This window comes from Maylandia zebra, linkage group LG6 (genome assembly GCF_041146795.1).
Source record: "Maylandia zebra isolate NMK-2024a linkage group LG6, Mzebra_GT3a, whole genome shotgun sequence".
In the NCBI taxonomy this organism is placed as follows: domain Eukaryota; kingdom Metazoa; phylum Chordata; class Actinopteri; order Cichliformes; family Cichlidae; genus Maylandia; species Maylandia zebra.
The window spans coordinates 34,617,497-34,640,742 of NC_135172.1; the positions used below are offsets into that span (position 1 = coordinate 34,617,497).

A 23,246-nucleotide genomic window follows, 5' to 3' on the forward strand; every position below is an offset into this window, starting at 1 on the left:
CAAATACAGGATCCATGAAGACAAAACAGCACGAATCTTCACAACGACCATCTCTGATCTTCATTCTGAGGATGCTGGGAAATACTGGTGTGGAGTGACCATAACTGGAAAAGATATCTACACTGAAGTCAAGCTTAAATTAGTAAAAGGTAAATAAAGTCTTCTCCAAACAGCAACACACACAGTCACACACACACAAACATACACTTTATAATTGGTTCAGCTGTATTCGTTTTTTTCTTAAGATCTCAATCAGCAAGCTAAATATAAATGATCATATCTGTTCTGTGGCTTTAACACATTTACTGATGCCGTCTGCATTTTCAACAGACAGCTGCTGTGACACTGTGACCAAAGTTCAAAGTTATGAGGGACACTCTGAGTCTGTCAGTTGTCCGTATGAGTCTCAGTACCAGAACAGTCTAAAGTACATCTGCAGAGGAACACGGCCCTCCACATGTCTGCAGCAGGCACTGATCACCTCTGACACCAAACAAAATGGGCGATTCAGACTTGATGATGACAAAATGTCAGGAAAATTTACAGTGAAAATTAGCAGTTTAACCAAAAGTGATTCAGGATCATACCTCTGTGGTGTCCAAAGAAACTCGGACCTGGATGTTTTCTCTGCTGTTGAGCTGGAAGTCAAAGGTGAGAGGTCATTATAATAGTTCATTACACCAATCAAAAGAAAACAGCTTCTTCTAAAAAATGTCTTTAAGAAAGTTTAATATTTTTTGAAACGCAAATAGTTTTTCTTTCCATTTGACAGAGTGGTGCTGTGTCAAGTCAACTAAAATAAATGGTACTGTAGGACATCCACTAACTTTGCAGTGTCCTTATCCTCCACAACATTGGGACAGGAACAGGAAGTTCCTCTGTAAGGGAGAGCAGCTCAACAGCTGCAAAGACATAACCAGTCAAAGCAGGTTTAAACTTGAAGGTAATGGTTCTTCCAGCTCTTTCTCTGTGGTGATCACAAAGTTGGAAGAAGCAGATGCTGGGACATACTGGTGTGGGTCAGACTCAGAGAGGAGGCCTGGAAACTACACCAAGATTCAGCTGTCAGTTGGTGAGATGAATGTGTCTTGTGTACATGAAAATAAAATGGTTAGAGCTGTAAGTTACACCCTTTTCTCAGCCTATCGCATCAATGTTTCATGTCATCGTGTCATCTGCAGTGTGATGACTGCGAACACAGGTGTAAAAATAGGACTGTTGAAAACCTCATTTACCACTGCATACTTACATTTTTGGTGGCTTCAATGTAGACACAGTCTCCTCCAGCCTCGCAGAGCTAATAGATGTTACAGGAAATAATCATACGATGAACTAATTATTATTCTAACAAAATATTCTTTTTTCTCATGAAATATTACTATTTGCATATGTACATATGTACATATGTACATATGTACATATATATATGAGAAAGACAGGCACTGCAACAGCTGACATGACCAGTCAAAGCAGATTCACACTACAAGATAATGTTTCTTCCTGCTCTTTCTCTGTGATGTTCTGTGATGTTCACAAATAGTCACTAATGAACACGTTTAGATGAAAATAAAAATAAATAGTTGTACCACTTTTTATATGTAAAACAGATTACGAGACATACACTGTAATTTTGATAAGACTTCAATTTAAAATTAAAATTTAAATCATTGTCATATGTTTCTTTAAATAAGCCATAGATGTTGAATATTCCACATGACTCATGGCATTCAGTGGACACTGACACTGAGGGGCACCTCAATGACAACTACATATACATTTAAGTTTGTGTAATATACTAGGATATTTCTAATTAGTGCTATTTAGAATAGAATAGAATAGAATAGCCCTTGTCATTGTACATGTGTAGCGATCTTTTTGCATTTATTAGAGCTGTTTTGTTATATTTTGTAACTTTGTATTATTTTGTTTAATATAGTTACAGTTAAAGTTCTTACTGTCTTGAAACAATTGTGACCACATAATTTCCTCTAAGATTAATACAATATTGTGATTCTGCTTCTTGTATTAAAATAAAGTCGCTAATGGCAGTAAGAGTATTGTTCTCCAACAGTCTTTCTCCAGCACACCAGCACTGTTCCTTCCACAGTCGAAATGCCTGGAAAAACTTCAACACAAATTACCGGTAAACCTGTTAAAGATGTCTTTCAGTATGAACTGCTGTTGATTAATATGTACCTACTCCAAAAGTAATGTTTAATTTTCGGAATGGAGTGAATGTAAGTCATTCAAAATGATCCTGAGAGTCAAAAACAGCTGTAGGTGAGCACACCAGAAATAAAATAATTATGATAACATGTAAAAATATTGATAAAAAGAAAATATGAGCCCACAGTTCTGCATTTATGTACTTGAAAGTGTAATGTTTCTTTTTTGTTTCCTGCTTTTCAGATGCAGGACACTATGTGGGTTACACTGTTCGTCCCCTGCTGCTGCTACTGATATGCGTCTTTGCAGTTATAGTTTATAAGTGCAAACATCAGAAAGCAAAAGGTACATTTTGGATTCACTGGCATTCAAAAATGTACTCAAATGTGCATCTGTAAAGAGCATAACCATGTTTTACGCTTTGTGTTTTCAGAAGATGAAACTGTCATGAACAGAAATGCACAGAACGAAGATGCTTTAGAGGAAGTGATGCGTGTGGCAGAAAATAAAGTAAGAAAACTAAAGTTCAAAGACTTAATAGTGTGCTGTAGCTATAACAAGCCTTATTATACCAAACTGGGCAACACAACTAACTGTACATATTATTTATTAATACAATTTGCACTTTTCTCTTACATTTTACTGTTTTTAATTTTTACTTTCTTTATTTTTATCACTGTTATTCCAAGCAACGTCCATAACATCATCATGTGTTGTTCATTGTTTGAATAGATTTATGAAAGTCAAGACGTTGTGATATACTCAAATAAGGAGACGTCCGAACTGCAGAGTGCGTGAATGACTGTGAAGATTTAGGTGAAGATGAACCAGACTTAGAGAATGTCACAACTGAAGAAATCTACTGTAATGGAAATTTCCATAATGCCAATTGAAGATAAACATTGTGTGCATTTGAGGTCAGTCTTTGGCTCTCACCTGTATGGAGATCATCCTGTTTAATTTGTCTTTAACATTAACAGTTACACAGCTAATCTTTTCTGAAACTGTGGGAAACCTCAAATGCAAATGACTAACATCAATGTAACGTAAATTAATCTGCAAATTAAACTAAAATTTTAGTCATTCTTGTCTGTTTTTGCCCCATTTAAACATAAACAGTCACAAGTCAAGTTATTTTTATGATACGTTTATATTTGTTGCAATTAAACATTTCTGACAAAGGCAGTTAATTGATATGATTTTACAGATAAAAGGAAATACAGTGTTTATTCTAATTCCATACATTGGATGGAACCGTCCGATGTATGTAACAGTGTAGCAGTTGTCACCCATGACGTACTTACATCGATATAAATAAATAAGCATATCTATGAAAATATTTCAACAGTGGAACTTTAGTGTAATCACAGTACTGTCATGCAAATCTTGGATTTATAATTAGTTTTAGTCTTTTTTTATATTATTGGTTTAAATTTTTGCACTTTTATAGAGTAATGCTGTGCGCCTGTGCCTTTAACTTTGTTGTTACAGTTTTTTCTGAATGCTTAAACCCTAACTGTGATTCCTGTAGCACAATCTCTAAAACTATTCAGACTTATAGCAAAACCACTCACTGAGTTTGCAAAACTAAAAGCACAAAAACTGCTTTGCACTCAGTTTGCAATTTTGTAACACACACTTTGCAAAACTGTAGGCACAATTCACTGCACAACACTCAATTACCAAATTTCCAACACACTCCTAGCAAAAGTATACACATGTATGGCTATCATTAACACTAATTTGCCAACTGTCTGGCACACTTTCACATGTGAAAACTTTTTTAGATAATTAGTTCACTTTGCAATCAGCCTAAGCACTATAATACAGGTAAGCTGTGTGTGCGGAGTACAATGGAGGGAGCAGAAAGAGTGAGAAGTAGAGGAGGCCGAGGAAGAGGACGTGGAGGTGAAGAAGTAGGACGAAGAGGACGACAAGGACAAGGAGGAGCAAGAGGAAGACGAGGAGGGGGGAGAGGAAGATGAGGAGGGGGGAGAGGAAGGGTAGGAAGAGTAAGAAATAGAATTGCTGATGACATCAGAGCTACAATACCCTGAGGGTAGCTGGCCAACGGGTCCAGCCTAACTCGAGCCGCTACACTGTAGCAAGTACCATAAGGACATCTTGAAATGAGAATCGGTTAGCACAGTCACTTCGCACAAAGATTTGTAGCACTGCCATATGCCAATGAGAAACACACCAATACCATTGATGTACAAATACTGAAATTGTTACTTTACAGAATTGCTAGATGACCAGATGCTGGGGGCAGAGGAAGCATGTTCACTGCAGACCAAGTAACCCATATAGTCATTATGGCGATTGCAAATAATCCTATACTTGGAAATGAACACTTGTGTTTGTTTTGATGTGTTTGAATAAACACCAGTACTTGAAGTTTGGATCCCTCTATGCTTATGGATCTATGACAGAAGTATGAGCTCAGACTGACATAGCCTACCTTGTGCACAGAGAAAGCAAAAGCCAGATGTGTTTTGTATTCATACCATCAGTGTGCAGTTGGCGCATTGTGTGCTTAGTAGATGATGGCTTGTGTGTACTGTTTGATACGGAAACACCATTTTTACAAAGGTGTGAAGAGTTAATCTAGCTGTGTTTGCTTTTGCAAGAGAACTACAATGTTTTGATTATTGGGTGACAGGTTTTCTTATTTGTGTGAAGAGTTTTGCAAAATTAGCCAATAGTTACAAAAAATGTGCTTAAGCAATCAGAAAAAACTGTAACTCTGTACTATTTATATTCTTTATCCTGCGGCTGTAATATAATAATTTTCCTTGTTAAATCAATCAAGGGTATTAACGTTAAAAGCCCTGCTTATGCGAAGGCTGTGCAAACTTCTTTCACCACTTGGTGGCATATGTCAGCTACTTTTTGGGGAAAATGTATCTGAATATCAGGAACAGGACCACACCTCCACACATGCTCCATCCGAGTCTCTGTCTATAAATGACCCCTTCCCAGCACTACAAGCTGTTTATTCTTTTTTAATTCATTCAGTTATCATTAGTACATGGGAATCTGCCCGGCCTGAGTCACCACTGCAGCCTCAACTCTGCTCAAGCCATCTGCTACTAAAAATGAGGGTCTGGTCCCTGCTAGTGAAACAAATGTTAAAATGCCTTTGAAGGAAGGGCCAGAGGTGGCATAAGTACAGACATTCTGCACTTAAGTAGAAATACAGGTACTAGTCTTTAGAATACTCCAGTAAAGGTTGAAGCACTGATTCAACTTCTTTACTCGAGTATAAGTGAAAAGTACAGGCTCCGAAATGTACTCAAAGTAAAAAAAGTAAAACGTTCTTTAGAGGATGTTTCTACCAACTATGTTTGTACAAACCTTGATGAACTTTGTGCTATATTAAAATAATAAAGACAGTAAAATGTTATTACATGAATAAAATTCAAAGTTTTAAGGGAATTTGGGGTAAAGGAAGTGAAACTGTAAATGTTCCATTGGTGACCCTTCCAGTAAATCTGCCCAGCATTAAGGCAATGAACCTTTAACTAAGGCTGACAAACAAGAAATGGTGAAAGAGAAAACTGAGAAACAACAATAACAACAGTGAGAAGGAGCCACCCTACTTGTGACCAGCCAAAAATTGCACAGTCAGAACGATGGTTCCTCCATTCACTTCTTTAATTTTTTAGCAAAGATGTTTACCAGACTTAAGTTATTGACTTTGTTCTAACACCTGTTTTTGAGGCCGCAAAGCTACATTCTGTAGAGTCAAGGTGGAAAACTGAGGAGCAGGGAAAGAGAAAACCGGCAAAGCAGCATGCCACCGGCAGTCTGTCCAGGTTCTGCCACAAGCCATTAAAACAAATGCCCCATGTTCATACAGGGTTAAGTGGTGTAACAGGGAACTCTAGTTCTTGTCCGGTCAAAGTTTTTTCCCTGCGTCAGGAGGATGGGATGGCTCGTCAGATGATTTGACTTTTCATAAAACTGAGAAGAAGAGTTTGGTAGCTGAAAAGTGATGCAGAAAAAGGAGTTTCACATTTGCAGTTTATGCAGATACATAGGTGTCAATAACATCTGATAGCAATGCGAAATATGCTGATACAAAAAATTGTTAATAAAGTTTATTTTTAAAGAAGGCCTGTACCACAATGCAGGATTATGGCTCATACAGGTAACTTTGGTGTTACATGGGTTTTGTATTGCCATGGTAACTAATGCTCAAAGCCTTTTAAGCAAATCCTGTATAGTATACAAATCTGGGCCAATTTTAATGCAATGAAAAATTTTTGAATATTGATCAATCATTGTCCTGCTTTCTCATATTAGATTGTAGTGCCTCTATGTGACAGGATAACAAAACCCTGCGTTAAATTTAACAACTGAATTAAAAATACATTTTCAGATTAAACCTCAGACATGATGCGTACACTCAGTTAATCAGAGAAAAGCCTTTTCTTCCTTACCGGCTTAACAATTTTCACATAAAAAAAGAGTAAAGAGTATAAAAGAACGTGACCTAAATGCAGAAGTTAAAGGTTTTGGCATTGCCATGACATTCAGGAAATCAAACTGTGGGTGTGACATTTTCAGAATATTTCTTGTCAGGTTTCTATTTCTACAAAGCAAAGCAAAGATGGGGATCCTTCAAAACCTGCTATTCACCATCTGCAGTAAGTCATTTAAATGAGTAGATAGTAAACAGATGAAGACCAAACGTAGATGTAGATTAATCTGTAAATACGTTTCGGTAGTGCAGAGCAGAACACAATGCCTTCTGTTGATCTCAGCCCTTTGTTTATGCAGCAGTAACAATGCTATTATAAATGTTGATGTGACAAAATAAACAATATTTTTTTATACTGTCTTTTCTTTACAGTCGCTCTGAGATGTGTGACCAGTGCAGTAGGGGTGATCCATGTGACTGGATATGTGGGGAGAGAGGCTAACGTTTCCTGCTCCTATGATGAGGGTTATGAGTCTTATGAGAAGTATCTGTGTAAGAACGATTGTGGTGACAGTGATGTTCTTGTTACAACATCGGAATCAAGGAAAAACAAATACAGGATCAATGATGACAAAACAGCACGAATCTTCACAACAACCATCTCTGATCTTCATTCTGAGGATGCTGGGAAATACTGGTGTGGGGTGACCAGAAATGGAAAAGATATCTACACTGAAGTCGAGCTGAAGTTAGCGCAAGGTGAATAAAATAATTCTTCTCAAAATGTAGTTATTTGAATTCAAGTCAAAATCATATATAAGAGACATTTGTGACTGTAAAGGGTAAAAGGTGACAACAGATAAAAACGTAACTGGCAAAAGATTATTTATTTTTTCTGTTGTAAATATGACCTGATAATACTGATGCGATATATGGTTCAGTTTGGTTGATTTTTTCTTAACATCCCATACAGAAAATCTCGTTGCAGCAACCTAAATATAATCATCATATCTGTTCTGTGGCTGTAACACATTTTCTGATGCCGTCTGCATTTTCAACAGACAGCTGCTGTGACACTGTGACCAAAATTGAAAGTTATGAGGGATTCTCTGAGTCCATCGTTTGTCCATACGAGTCTCGGTACCAGAACAACCCGAAGTACATCTGCAGAGGAAATCGGCCCTCCACATGTCTGCAGCAGGCACTGATCACCTCTGACAACAAACAAAATGGACGATTCAGACTTGACGATGACAAACTGTTAGGAACATTCACAGTAAACATTAGCAGTTTGACCAAAAATGATTCAGGATCATACCTCTGTGGTGTTAAAAGAAACTCTGAGCTGGATGTTTTCTCTGCTGTTGAGCTGAAGGTCAAAGGTGAGAGGTTATAATAATATTTAATTAAATCAGCTGAAAGGAAACACTTTCCTCTAAAAGAGTCTTTAATAGATTTGAATATTTTTCTCTTTCACTCTCCACAGAGTGGTGCTGTGTCAAGTCAATTAAAATAAAAGGTACTGTAGGACAGCCTCTATCTTTGCAGTGTCCTTATCCTCCACAACATCAGGACAAAGGGAAGTTCCTCTGCAAGGGAGAGCAGCTCAACAGCTGCAAAGACATAACCAATCAAAGCCGGTTCCAACTTGAAGGTAATGGTTCTTTCAGCTCTTTCTCTGTGGTGATCACAAAGTTGGAAGAAGCAGATGCTGGGACATACTGGTGTGGGTCAGACTCAGAGAGGAGGCCTGGAAACTACACCAAGATTCAGCTTTCAGTTGGTGAGATGAAAACATTTAAATGAAAATAAAATTAACAGAATTACATCTTTTTTTCAGTCCACATTAACTGTTTAAACATAGTCTGTGCATGCTGGTTCTATTGTTTGTGGTGTGAATTATTAGAAAACTGCCAACTAAACTGGAGGACTTTGATCAGATTTGGAGGCCACTCATTGAGTACCTGGAAACTATGAACAAATGAGAGCTAGTCTGTGGACTTCACCATTGGTTAAAATAAGCTGATAGCACTCTGGGATAAGGGAAGGGTGTGGGGAGGAAGGTTTTTTTCTTCTTTACTTTTTGTTTTGTTTTTTCTGTTTGTTCGTTCGTTCGTTCGTTCGTTCGTTCGTTTGTTTTGACCACCCTTTTTGTTACTTTCCACTGTCTTGGTTGTGTGTTTTGTTTTTGTTGTTCTGGTTTGTTTTGGGGTTTTTTGTTTGCTTGTTTGCTTTGCCCCTTTCTTGATGACAAAACTGTAAAAAGGAAGCAACGTCAGCCAATGGGGCGATTTGTAATTGTTATTCGTGCTTCACAATAAAAATATTTGAAGAGAATTTAAAAAAACAAACAAAACATGTGAAGCTGTCTTCTTGCTGGCTTCAGTAGAGACACAGCCTCCCAGAAGTCCTATTTAGCCATATTATTAAAATACCAATACCTAATGTGACAGTAACAAGCAATGTGACAACCAACCCCGGTCTACTGTAGATAAAAAAAAAATAAAAACATGTAAAAATGATTAAAAATAAAAACACGATCACTTTTATATGTATACATTATGAAACACGGGGGTAATTTGTGAAAAGTGTCAGAGTGAGCCAAAATAACTGCAGCTCTACGGTTCTGATGGGGATGGCTGTCAGGACACTGAAACTATTCACACAACTGAAATAAGATTGATGTATTAAAATAAAGTTGCTAAGAGTATTTTTCTCCAACAGTCTTTCTCCAGCACACCAGCACTCTACCTTCTGCAGTGGAAACGCTTGGAAAAATGTCAACACAAATTCCCAGTAATCCTATTAAAAGTACAGTATATACAATAAGTATCTTTCAGTGTGTACTTCTGACGATCAGTGTTGTGAGTTATGGTTATTTTTTGGAAAGTAGTGAATGTAAGTCATACCAAAATGATCCCGAGTGTCACAACTGCTGTGGGTGTGCGCACTAGTAAATCCCAAAAAGTATCCCCTGAGCTCACAGTTCTGTTGTGTGTCCCTGAAAGTGTGAATGTTTCAGGATGTTTATATTTTTACTCCGTTCTGTTTTTTCTTTCTGCTTTTCAGATGCAAGACACTATGTGGTTTACACTGTTCCTCCCCTGCTGCTACTGATGTGTGTTTTTGCATTTATAGTTCATAAGTGCAAACATCAGAAAGTAAAAGGTATATTTTGCATTCACATGCATGCAAAAATGTACTTAAATGTCCATGGAAAAAGAGGATAACCATGTTTTATGCTTTATGTTTTCAGAAGATGAAGTTGTCATGAACAAAAATGCACAAAATGAAGACGCTTTAGAGGAAGTGACAGATGCAGCAAAAAATAACGTAAGAAAACTAAAGTCCAAAACCTTAAGAGTGTCCTCTATATATAACAAGCCTTATTATAAACAAATGGAATAATGCAACAAATTTATTTTATTGTTAGCTGCGATCAGTGCAGTACTGTGCAAAAGTCTTGAGCCACCCCGCAACTTCTGTGTATTTTGCTTCCCAACCAGTGTTGGTCAAGTTACTTGAAAAAAGTAATCAGTAACTAATTACTGGTTACTTCCCCAAAAACGTAATCCCGTTACTTTACTGATTACTTATTTTCAAAAGTAATTAATTAATTAATTACTTAGTTACTTTTTAAAAACATGACAACCTGAACAGGTGATAAATCTTTCAGCCCAATTCTACTTTTTCTGCATAATCCATCATACAAAATGTAATCAAATGGAAAAGTCCCTTTTTAAAACTTGTTTTATTAGTTTTAACCTTTTAACTTTATGCATCAAGCAAAAAATTTAATTATATGCAACATTCTCTGACTGGAAGAAATTAGTTTAACATTTAAACCTATTTTCTGCACATTCCAGCACATAAAATAAAATATTTTTTTGTGTTTACACTCACTCTTTCAAATAGATGCAAGTAAAACACAGCAGAAAATAAATAAAATAAATAAAGTCAAAGACTCAGCGGTCCTGTTGCTCTATTTTCCCCTGTAAAGCAGGAGTAGGGCAGGCGAAGTTTTGCCCTGGTGTAGGTGTACCGCAGCGGTCAGTGGAAGAATCCGCGAGTTTCTCTGTGAATTTCACATTACGTCGTTGCGCACTCGGTGCTTGCTTTGAAGTTTAGGGGTTTTTTTTTTTCGCTGTTAAAAGAAGTTTTCTTCCCACTCACAAGGACACTAATGTTTTTGTCACTTTTTATGGAATCAAACTCAAAGTAAGGTCAGTACTTCCACGCTTTAAACGCTGCACGCTCATACTCTGTTGTCACGAACGTCGCACTCGCTTACGTCACTGTCATGAGACATGGCAAAAAATCACGGTTTTAGTAACGCAGTAACGCAGCGTGCTTCCGGGAAAGTAACGGTAATCTAATTACCATTTTTGCAATAGTAATCCCTTACTGTACTCGTTACTTGAAAAAAGTAAATGGATTACAGTAACACGTTACTGCCCATCTCTGTTCCCAAGTATCCAGACTTCTGTCACATTTAAAGTTCTCCAGAATTTTTTTTGAACACTGGCTGCTTACTTCTTTTCAGTTCGGTTTTTGTGCCTGAGTATTTCAAGAAAAAGAATCTGTTTGTTGAGCCCCCTTGGCCCATTTGCTGCTTAAAAGGCCTCACAAAACATTTTTTTATGTTTAAGCCAAGAACTCACAATGAATTTCAATGTTCAACACAAACGTAGTATAAAATGAAGTAATAAAATTTCAAATCGTCATCATTACTATCACATCATAGTATTATGTAATGTATTTGTAACCATTATTGAATACAATGAATCAGAAGCAGGCAATAACTGTTAACATTTATCACGGATAGTGATTGGATTATAATAAACTTTGGTGCTCACCTTGAAATTGGAGGAACTGTATGAGCCAGAGGTGTTCAAAATGTTGGATTATCGTGTGTCAGTTAATGCACACACAGATACACCACACAGACTTTTATTATAATTCCGCTGAAGTCTTCATATTGAGTGTGCATAGATGTGGTTTTACTGTTGTATTCACTGCTGTAGATGACAAGACAATAATCTTAATTTGACAGTGGTGCTAACGTAGGAAAGATATTAACAACACATGATGATGTGTTGTTCATTGGTCTCTGAATAGATTCATGGAAATCAAGAAGTTGTGATGTGTAAGGAGGAGACGTCCAGACAACAGAGATGAACCAAACTATGAAAATAGAAGAAATCTACCTGAATAAAAATGTCCATGAAGCCAATAACAGATAAACAGAACATGCATTTGGGGTCAAACAGTGGATCTCACCTGTATAGAGATTATCCTGTTGAATTTTTCTTTAATGCCAAGAAATCTTAGAATAATCAGCTTTCTCACGGACTCTGTGTTACCATGTGAAATAACTGCTTTTTATGCATATATAGCTTCACTTCTTACTCCTTTGCTGTTGTCTCTATTCTCATGTTTATTGCTTAGTGTTAACAACATAATCTGCACTGATTTTCTCATTCTGTGAAAAGCCTCAAATGTCAAATGTAAACATGAGTGTCAAGTGAATAAATCAGCAAAGAAAAATGAAACTTGGTTGTTTTGCCCTATTTTACCAAAAACTGCCACATTTTCAGGGTCTGTGATTTCCAGGTAATTGACTTGAAACAGAGCAAGTAAAAATTACTTCCTTGTGACTGTCAGCAAAACAAAAGAGATGGTTGTTGACTTCAGGATGGAAAAAAACAGCGACTAAAGCCACCACAGGTACTTGCACGGTTACCTGAACAGTAATACTGTGTAAAACAAGGGGATAAGCCCAACTCTGCTTTCTAATGAAACTCTACTTCTCCGTCTTACAGTTATATTATCAACCTATTACCCGGGGCAACTGTGCTCACTAGCCGACTGTACAGGTTGTCAAGACCTGAAAGAGAAGTAATGGAAAAGTACATTAGTGATTCCCTTGCTGCTGAAATCATCTTTGTCCATCTTTGATTAAACTTGTCTCTGCCCAGTAAAAGTTACCCTAGAACATGAAAGGTCAGGAGCCAACAGAGTGGTCAGAACAGGTTTTAGCTGGGAGACATGGAAAACATTCACAGTGTTTTCCATGTCTCCCAGCTAAAACCTGTCCTGACCACTCCGTTGGCTCCTGACCTTTTATTACATGTACTGTATAAGAGGCCCTGACCTGCCTTTTCCTTATGCTCAGATTTTGGCTGGAAAATTCCCTCACACAGAATGGTGAGCTGGCCTTGTGCGGAATGAGCCAGAGGATTGGAAATTTTTTGGAGTGTGTGGAAAGCCTTTGATGAGATTGTGCTCTTGCTACTGTTTTGACCCTTTTGGAGTTCTGTCTATTTCCCTGTAAATAGATGCATTGCCTTCGACTTGGAGTCCTGTGTTTGAATCTTGCTTGCACCTTGATCCCTTGACATTTGGATAATGTAACTTTTTCCACTTTCTCACGATAATATCCCCAATATGTGCCTGTAGTACATGAACTTTTTTTCTTTATTTTGGTGCTGTATCACAAAAATGTTTTATTTCCTTGTGGGATCAATAAAGGATGGGACCTTTGCTTAGGCTGCTGCCCCCGCGACCCGGTCTCTGATAAAGCGGATGAAGATGGATGGGATGGATGGGATCAATAAAGTATCACAAGATATCACCACTTTAAAAGTACTGATTATGTGAAGTGTGTGAGTACTTCTTTCACCACTAAGTGGCACAAGTCATCCATTTAAAATTTTTTTAAATCGCTTTCATCGGAAGACCAACTAATAATGTCCACTGCCCTCTGTGATGATAGTCTAGGCTTTCCTACTGTGTGTGTAATATTCTAACAATAGTTCATTTTAAGTTTCTGTTTTGATGAACAGAAACCAAGATGTGGAGACTTCCTGCTGATCACACTCTGCAAGAAGTTGTTTAAATGGCTTAAGAAGTAGAGAAGAAGAGAGATGAAAATGAAAAATAAATATAGATTACGTACATAAATCTATGTGTTTTAGAAGAAAAGAGTAGAAAAAAGCTCCTTCGCCTATGATCACGGTTATGAGTCTTGCATAGAGAAGTATCTATGCAAATGATTGTGATGACAAGTATGCTTGTAATGCAGTATCGTAATCAAGGGGATGGACACAAGCCTTCACAGTATTTTTTATTGCTTAGAATTAATTATCTGCACTGAAATTGTGCAAAACCACAAATTAAATTAAATTAAATTAAAGTAGCAACATAAGTATAAAGTGAGCAAAGTAGCAAAACCACATTCTGAGCACACCTGTTTGACAAAGAGAAGAATAATTGTGACTCTAAACACTGCGACCTCACTCCTATGTAGTAATTTTTTAAGTTTCTGGGATATTCAGTCCCTGTGCCAGCTAGCTTATCCACCACTAAAACATCCACTCAGTCCATCATGCCAACACAGCAACCAGCACCTTAGCAGTCTGAGCTTGAGCCAGTGGGTCCGGTTCCACCAGGATGTGTTGGACCCAGAGGAGCCAGCACCTGGTTTTCCTAGGCACCTAGAACCAGCACTCAAGGCTTCCATGTTGCAGGAGGCCAAGTCTCTTTGATGGCAGGCTTTGAAGGCTTTCTCTTTTGCCAGCCATCTCTGTCACTGGCCTCCAGATCTACTTTGTCTCTCCCACTGGCCTCGTGGCTGACCTCCAGACTTCCTTTGTCTGCAGCTACTGGTCTCACCCCTGAGTTTTGCACTGCGGCCTGGGCAGCCTCTTCTAGTTGCCGCGCTGGCCGCCTGAACATTTTGTATTGAAGGACTGAGTATTTCTTGCTGTTTTATTGTGTTTCAAACCTGTGTCTTGTTTTATGGCCAAGGAGAGCTCCAGGACAATTTTTGTTTTGTTTTGTTTCTGGACTCTGGCTTTTCCTTCAGTCCTGCCACTGCACCATGGTAACTTGTGCTCTTAACCTTCAAAGTGGATCTTGCACATAAATCCAAAATGATTTTAACACAATCTAACATTAGTGAATATTTGTTCAGTTATTGTCCTGTTTTATGATATTAGGCTGTAGTGCCCCTCAGTCGAAGGAAAATAAAATGCTATGTTACATTTACCAACTTCATAGGAACTGTTTTTAGTGTAAACCTCAGAATAATACTCACACAAATAATTCACAAGAAAAAAGTCAGTTTATTTACTACCAGTCTAATCAGTCTAAATGACAAGAGTTTCCACATTAAAAATGCAATTGTGCAAGGACTAAAAAAAATTGCTCAAAATGCAGAAGTGAAAGTCTTCTGCATCTATAACTTCTATGGGCGTCATTTATTCACAGGATTTCCTCTTAAGTTTTTATTTCTATGAAGCAAAGCAAAGATGTGGAGCTTTCAAAACCTGCTGTTGACCATCTGCAGTGAGTTATTTTAATGAGTACATTAGTAAAAAAGATGAAGACTAAAGATAAATCTAGACTAATTGTGTACTTAAATACTACTCCTGATTTTTTCTTTTCTTTACAGAGCAGTAACAATACTAGCTTGAATGCCTAAATGGAAAAAACAAAAAAAACAAAACAATGATCTTTATATTTTCTTTACGTTACAGTTGTTCTGAGGTGTGTGACCAGTGCAGTAGGGGTGATCCATGTGACTGGATATGTGGGGAGTATAGTTAAAGTTTCCTGTTCCTATGATGAGGGTTACGAGTCTTATGAGAAGTATCTGTGTAAGAACAACTGTGGTGACAGTGATGTTCTTGTTACAACATCGGAATCAAGGAAAAACAAATACAGGATCCATGATGACAAAACAGCACGAATCTTCACAACGACCATCTCTGATCTTCATTCTGAGGATGCTGGGAAATACTGGTGTGGAGTGACCAGAAATGGAAAAGATATCTACACTGAAGTTGAGCTGAAATTAGTGCCAGGTAAACAGGGACTTCCAAAAAATGAATTATAGTTGAGTAAAATTCATATATAGAAGATGTTCATGATTGTAGAGCTTAAAGGTGAGAACAGATAAAATGTAACTGGTAAACAATTACTTGACTTTACTTAATTTTATTTATATAGTGCTAGGTCACAAAAACCAGTCTCCTCAAGGTACTTTACATTGTATAGTAAAGACTAGGGATGGGTATCGTAACCCGGTTCTTGTTGAGAACCGGTTCCCACTGTTTCAATTCCTTGGAATTGTTTGCCATTTTTGCAAACGATTCCCTTATCGATTCCAGTCGCCCCGAATGACGTCACCACGTTGCAGAACGCCATTTACCTGGCAGGAAACACGGCGCCTAAATGGCTCAAACGCTCAAAAGTTTGGTTATATTTCATGAGAACGGATGGTCTGGCTGGCTCAGATGCTGGCAGTTGTCGCTGCAGTCTACTGGTAGCGTCTCCTTTCAGGCCAGGATAGACGAATGTCACCGAGCAGTGACTAAGTTTGTGGTAAAAGGCTTGCACCCATTTGCCACAGCAGATGATTTTCGGTAAGTGAATGTGTTTAATTGTAGGCAGGGACATTACTGGATATTCTTGTGTAATTGCTACTGAATAATTTATGTTATACTTTGTTATTGCTACAGAAGAATATTTATTTTATTATTTTACATTTACAATTTTTTTTCCTGGGGACCCTGTGACACCACATTGAAGAGCCGTAGGCTGTGGATCTCTTAAGATCTCACTGTCGGGTTTGTAAGGCCATGTTACTCCTATCTTGTTCAAAGAGAAGATATAAAACAAAGTTCTAAGCTATTCGACCTTAGTGTTCTCCTTTTTTAAAGAGAATCGATAAGAGAATCGATAAAGAATCGAATCGTTAAACAGAATCGAAAATGGAATCGGAATCGTGAAAATCTTATCAATACCCATCCCTAGTAAAGACATTATGTCTTTATGACATTCCTACAGTTTAACTAATTATTAAGATCTATCATTGATAGAGCTGGGTATCAGATATAGCAATTATGTTTGGTTTGTTTAAAATGTACTTGTTGCAGCATGTTGAATATAAAATATCATATCTCTATTCTCTATTCTTTTCTTTTCTGATGCTCTTTACCTTCTTGACAGACAGATGCTGTGACACTGTGACTACAGTCCAAAGTTATGAGGGATACTCTGAGTCCATCAGTTGTCCATATGACTCTCAGTATCAGAACAACTTCAAGTACATCTGCAGAGGAAACCTGCCCTCCACATGTCTGCAGCAGGCACTAATCACCTCTAACAACAGAGAAAATCGACGATTCAGACTTGATGATGAAAAAATGTTAAGAAAGTTTACAGTGGCCATTAGCAATTTGACTCAAAGTGATTCAGGGTCATACCTCTGTGGTGTCCAAAGAAACTCTGACCTGGATGTTTTCTCTGCTGTTGAGCTGAAGGTCAAAGGTGTGAGGTTATAATTACATAATTACACTAACAAAAAGGAAATAATTTCTTCTAAAAGGCTCTCTAAGAAACTCTTTAAATTATTTGTCTCTTTCAATCTGGCAGAGTGGTGCTGCGTCAAGTCAACTAAAGTAACAGGTACTGCAGGGCATCCATTAACTCTGCAGTGCCCTTATCCTTCACAAAATCAAAATAACAGGAAGTTCCTCTGTAAAGGAGACCACCGCAACAGCTGCAGAGACATGGCGATGATTGAAAGCAGACTCACACTACGAGATGATATTTATTCCAACTCTTTCTCAGTGACGATCACAAAGATACAAGCGGATGATGCTGGGACATACTGGTGTGGGTCAGACTCACAATGGAGAGTTGGAAACCATGTTAAGATTCAGCTGTCAGTTGGTGAGATGAATACTTGTGTACACAAAAATAAAATGGCCAGAGCTGTAAGTAACATCCTTTTTTGCAGCCCAGTGTGTAAATATAGACTGTGCATGGTGGTTCAGTTTTTTTGTAGTGCCAAACATAGAACAAGAGGTTGGTGCAGTCCAGCAACTTAACACAACCAGAGTGAACTACTTTTTAGAAGTCATATTTTTACCCTAACACCAAACTATCATTTGAAGTTTTTAATCTTTATGTAGCTTATTTGTTAAAAAATTTTCTAAGATTATCTGGTTAATAAAAGTTTACAAACACTCCAGTGCCATTTCTGATTCTGTACTTAGTTATATGAGCTAAAAGTGAATGCTGGAGGTTAAAGGTAATTATTAAAGTTCATAGAGCAGAGAGGGAAAAAAACAGGAAAACCAAATATTTATATTCTGTATTTAAATCATTTTAATCAGTGTTCCACTAAACTATATATCTAAATATAAAACCATAGATGTTAAGTGGTCTACTGACTATTTTAATGTATAAATTGACAAACAAAGAATCTGATTTCAGGTAAGTGAATAGTTTAAGAGTGAAAGCCAATCTGGATCTCTCTGAAACTGTTCACTCAATTTAAAATAGATTATTGTATTATGATGAAGTTTCTAAGAACATTGAAAGTCTTTTTCTTCAACAGTGTCTCCACAGCACACCAGCACTGTACCTTCCACAATGGAAATTCCAGGAAAAACTACAACACACAATAAAACTACAACTCAAAATAGACCTAATAAAGGTACAGTGTATACAATGTGTCTTTTAGTGTGTGCTGTACTGTTGATCAGTTATGTGAGATAGCTTATGGAGAGATAACGTACTTTATGGTTACAATTGGAAATAGTTATAGTTTTTTGAGTACAGTTTCAGCAAGTCCCCTGGGAGTGAATGTAGACCATGGTAAAATGAGTGTCAAAACAGCAGAGGGTCTATGTTTTATTAATAGATTAAAAAAAATAGATATAAAAAGAAAACTACCATCTGAGCCCACAGTTCAACTTGTCTTAGTGTAAAAAGGAAGTCTGTACTTTTACTGGGTTCTGTTTTGGTTTCTGCTTTTCAGATGCAGGGCAGTATGTGGTTTATGCTGTGCCCGCTGTGCTGCTGCTACTGATATGTGCCCTCGTGGTTACAGTTTATCAATGCAAACATCAGAAAGTAAAAGGTATATTTTATGGGCAAATGTACTCAAATGTGCATGCAAAAAGAACACAACCATGTTTTATGCTGTGTGTTTTCAGACGGTAAAGCTGTCATGAACAGAAATGCAGAGAACGAAGAAGGTTTAGAGGAAGTGACGGCTGGTGCAGAAAATAACGTAAGGAAACTAAAGTCCAAAGCCTTAACAGTGTGCTCTATCTATGACAAGTCTCACTATGTACAAACAAGCAATGTTTTATTTTTCTTAAATGAGTTCAGTACAGTACTGTGCAAACGTCTTGAGCTATCCCTCATTTCTTGTAATTTTTGAAAGTTCTTCGGGCTTTCTGAATCTTAAAAGTCTTTATGAAATCTTCCTCAGACACTGGCTGCTTTTTCCCTCCTTCTCAGTCCAATCCCTTTATCTGACTATTTTCACAGTAAATGTTTTTAATATTATCGTTAAGCCACCTAACATTGACCCGTGAATCACAGACAGTGTTGGGAAGGTTACTTTTAAAATGTATTCCATTACAGAATACAGATTACATGCCCCAAAATGTATTCTGTAACGTATTCCGTTACGTTACTCAATGACAGTAACGTATTCTGAATACTTTGGATTACTTAATATATTATCATGCTTTTTACAACAACGTGAATGTACTATTGCTGTGTGATTTATTACTATTACTGAAGGTCCGCGACTCCGAACTGTAGTAAAGGGACCTCTGACTAATACGGCGGGGTCCCTGTTGGCTCGTAGCCGAAAAATAGCTTTACTTTGTTGTGTGAGTCAACTCTGCTTGCCAGAGACAGAGAGAGGCGTTGAAAGGCTGCTCCAACGGAACTTATTGTTTTCGGAGGAAAACACGAACACGGTGTACAGTCGAGTCTTAATAGCTTACTTACAACTGGGCTCGTCAGGCACTCTTCTCGGCTGAAGTGGTTATTATTATATTTACATGCTTCCAGCTCCCGTTTTTGCTCGATGACAACTCGTACCTTTCCACTCCCCTTTTTCCTCGCGCTCACAGACACATAATGTGTATGGCAGTCCATTCTCCCTGCAACACGGACTACACTGCCCATGATGCTACATTCTTTAGAGCTATGCTTGTAGCATTCTGCCTGTTAGCTTAGCACAACAACAACGAAAAGGCGCTCTCTCACCCAGGAAACACACAGTCGCAGAGAGAGAGAGAGAGCGTCGCCCTGTAACCATGGCAACCGTAACGCTGCCGCCTGGAACAACAGAACGTAGCTGTCAAACAAAACCCAAACAGTCCTGACCCGCAACAATATCAAACAGGAAAGTACCGCAGTGTAATCCATTTATTTCAACAAAGTAACTGTATTCTGAATACCACCTTTTTAAACGGTAACTGTAACGGAATACAGTTACTCATATTTTGTATTTTAAATACGTAACGGTGGTACATGTATTCCGTTACTCCCCAACACTGATCACAGAAGCATAAAAAATGCATCAAACTCATGGGGTGAGCCTGTCAAGAAGTCATTCTCAATCGAAGGAAACAGAAAAGGCAGAGGTATGCCAAATTATCCAAGAACTGGACTGACAATTAGTGACTATAAGTCTTATGGGATGATAAATTTTATAAGAAAATTATGAATGTGTTTCAAACTGTCATCAGTAGGTGCAGGGGAGGTACGGAGAGAACAGTACAACAGTACTCTCTGTTGTTGTTTGGGGCTGAATTCAAACAAGTGGTCTTTGGGATCTTATTAACATTGATGGAATTATGAACACAGAAAATCACCATCAGATTTTGATCTATCGTTCAATACCATCTGGAAATAATTCTAACAAAAGGTCATTTGTCAGCATGATAATGATCCCAATCCCAACAATGATCAGGTAGAGTTTCACGATATACCAAATCAGCTTTTATTATTCATGGTTTTTGTTATTTTACTGATAGCAAACTGATGTTTGAATCTTTCATTCAGATTCATCCACAATGTTACTATCCATCCATCCATCTTCATCCGCTTTGTCCAGGGCCGGGTCGCGGGGGCAGCAGCCTAAGCAAAGAGGCCCAGACCTCCCTCTCCCCAGCCACCTCCTCCAGCTTATCCGGGGGAATACCAAGGCGTTCCCAGGCCAGCCGAGAGATATAATCTCTCCAGCGTGTCCTGGGTCTGCCCCGGGGCCTCCTCCCGGTGGGACATGCCTGGAACACCTCACCCAGGAGGCGCCCAGCGGGCATCCTTGTCAGATGCCCGAACCACCTCAGCTGGCTCCTTTCGATGTGGAGCAGCAGCTGCTCTACTCTGAGCCCCTCCCGGATGGCCGAACTTCTCACCCTATCTCTAAGGGAGAGGCCAGCCACCCTTCGGAGGAAGCTCATTTCTGCCGCTTGTATCCGCGATCTCGTTCTTTCGGTCACTACCCACAGCTCGTGGCCATAGGTCAGGGTAGGGACGTAGATCGACCGGTAAATTGAGAGCTTCGCTTTTACACTCAGCTCCCTCTTCACCACGACGGACCGGTGCAGCGTCCGCATTACTGCAGCTGCAGCCCCAATCCGTCTGTCGATCTCCGGCTTCCTTCTCCCATCACTCGCGAACAAGACCCCGAGATACTTGAACTCCTCCACTTGGGGCAGGAACTCATCCCCGACCCGGAGTGGGCACTCCACCCTTTTCCGGCTGAGAACCATGGCCTCAGATTTGGAGGTGCTGATCCTCATTCCCGCTGCTTCACACTCGGCTGCGAACCGTTCCAGTGCGAGCTGGAGGCCCTCACCCGATGAAGCCAACAGAACCACATCATCTGCAAAAATCAGAGATGAGATTCTGAGGCCACCAAAGCGAAAGCCCTCCGCCACTTGGCTGCGCCTAGAAATCCTGTCCATAAAAATTATGAACAGAACCGGAGACAAAGGGCAGCCCTGGCGGAGCCCATCACCCACCGGGAACGAGTCCGACTTATTGCCAGCAATGCGAACCAAGCTCTTGCAACGGTTGTATAGGGATCGAATGGCCCGTAGCAATGGGCCAGACACCCCATATTCCCGCAACACCTCCCACAGGACACCCCGAGGGACACAGTCGAATGCCTTCTCCAAGTCTACAAAACACATGTAGACTGGTTGGGCAAACTCCCATGCACCCTCAAGTATCCTGGAGAGGATAAAGAGCTGGTCCAGTGTTCCGCGACCTGGACGAAAACCGCATTGTTCCTCCTGTATCCGAGGTTCGACTAACGGACGAACTCTCCTTTCCAGCACCCTGGCATAGACTTTCCCAGGGAGGCTGAGGAGTGTGATCCCCCCTGTAGTTGGAACACACCCTCCGGTCCCACAATGTTACTATTCAGTACTAATATATGATAAAATGAGGAAGTTATCACATTCAAAATCACCATCATCACTTAAACGCTTTTCGATCTGTTCTTCATTACCATAAAGAAACCGCATGATAGTGATTAGATGACACAAATTGTGGCAGGAATTCTCAAAATGTACGATGGCTGAGTGCCAATTAACCCACATAGACAGATTGGACAAACTTAGTGAGTGAGTAAGCGAACAACCAGTGATCAGCAATACTTAACAGTTTTAGGGAGATATAATTAGCTAAGATGTTAAAACAGAAGAGGGAAAAAAAGAGAAGTTCTCCCTTGGTTGGTTTTGCACTTCTGTAGTGTGAAATTAACCATTGACTAAAGAAATATAGCGCATTCGCTCATTGAAGTATTTGGGGGTAGCATGAAATGTTATTGAGGACAGCCACTGGCCCACAGGCTACACTTAGAGAGCCGAACTTTACACTGTCTATGTGGTTTAGCTTACAATGTGTGAAAAGCATCTAATTTGAGATTTTTAAAATTCTTTTGACCTTAAAACTAAACTATGTAATTTATTTGCAGCAATATTTGAAGCATCATCTGTTTTTGTAATTTTTCTATCAGAATTCAAATTGTTAAAAAATGTTTGCTTTAAAAAATGACATAACATCATGTGTTGTTCATTGGTCTCTGAATAGATCTACGGAAATGAAGAAGTTGTGAGGTACAAACAACAGAGTGCCTGTAACAACTATGACGATGCAGGTGAAGATGAACCAGACTATGAAAACTTCACAACATCTGAAGAAGTTTACTGTAATGAAAATTTCCACAGAAGATAAACAGAGTATGCATTTCATGTCAAAATGTGGGTTTCACCTATATAGATTTTAACTTGTTTGATTTCTCTTTAACTGTTGAACAACAAATTTTAATGAACAGCCTTCTCTTTGTCACACTGAAAAGCTCTTTATGCGTGTGTAGCTTGACTTGTTTTTATAGCTTAATTTTTATTGTTTAGTGTTTTTTCTGACGTTGTGGAAAAACTCAAACTAAATTACTAAGATGAGAGCAAAGTAAATAAATAGCAAGCAAAATGAAATCTAATGTTGTTTCATATAGTAATAAGTTCAACAATATGTTTAACTGTTTCTGCCTTATTTGAGCTGCAACATTGTTACATTCTGGTCATTCAAAGTATTTGGATTTAAATAGAGCAGTAAAACATAAAAGGTTACAGTTTGGAGTTTTCATTTTATGATGCTTTTTTCTGTTTGTTGCAAATGGAGCTGGATAATGGATACGATTTTACAGAAAAAAAAAGCAAACAATCAGGGTGCAATTCTTCATAAGATGTCATATAACTGTCCAATGAGGGCAAAAGAGTAGTAGGTTTTTTTTCCTTCAGACAAGCCAGAAACCACTTCA

The 23,246-nt window shown here is 38.6% G+C and overlaps 1 protein-coding gene and 1 long non-coding RNA gene across 3 annotated transcripts; both read left to right on the forward strand.

Moving 5' to 3' along the window:
- Positions 1 to 2,073: 2,073 nt before the first annotated feature.
- Positions 2,074 to 3,239, forward strand: LOC143419202 (uncharacterized). Of its 2 annotated transcripts, none has more exons than XR_013099181.1 (4): positions 2,074 to 2,143; positions 2,410 to 2,511; positions 2,600 to 2,676; positions 2,899 to 3,239. It is a non-coding gene; the product is annotated as an uncharacterized LOC143419202 (long non-coding RNA). The 2 variants fall into 2 exon arrangements; XR_013099182.1 differs by having other exon boundaries at positions 2,603 to 2,676.
- A 3,525-nt stretch (positions 3,240 to 6,764) lies between these two features.
- On the forward strand, positions 6,765 to 23,055 carry LOC101477209 (polymeric immunoglobulin receptor). The gene is made up of 15 exons (XM_004539068.4): positions 6,765 to 6,818; positions 7,025 to 7,351; positions 7,654 to 7,974; positions 8,079 to 8,375; positions 9,317 to 9,403; positions 9,662 to 9,760; positions 9,849 to 9,925; positions 11,711 to 11,768; positions 15,133 to 15,459; positions 16,607 to 16,927; positions 17,033 to 17,332; positions 18,003 to 18,101; positions 18,426 to 18,527; positions 18,604 to 18,680; positions 22,517 to 23,055. The coding sequence occupies exons 1-15, from the start codon at positions 6,782 to 6,784 to the stop codon at positions 22,658 to 22,660; spliced, it is 2,673 nt and encodes an 890-aa protein (XP_004539125.3). The 5' UTR covers positions 6,765 to 6,781; the 3' UTR covers positions 22,661 to 23,055.
- Positions 23,056 to 23,246: the final 191 nt, after the last annotated feature.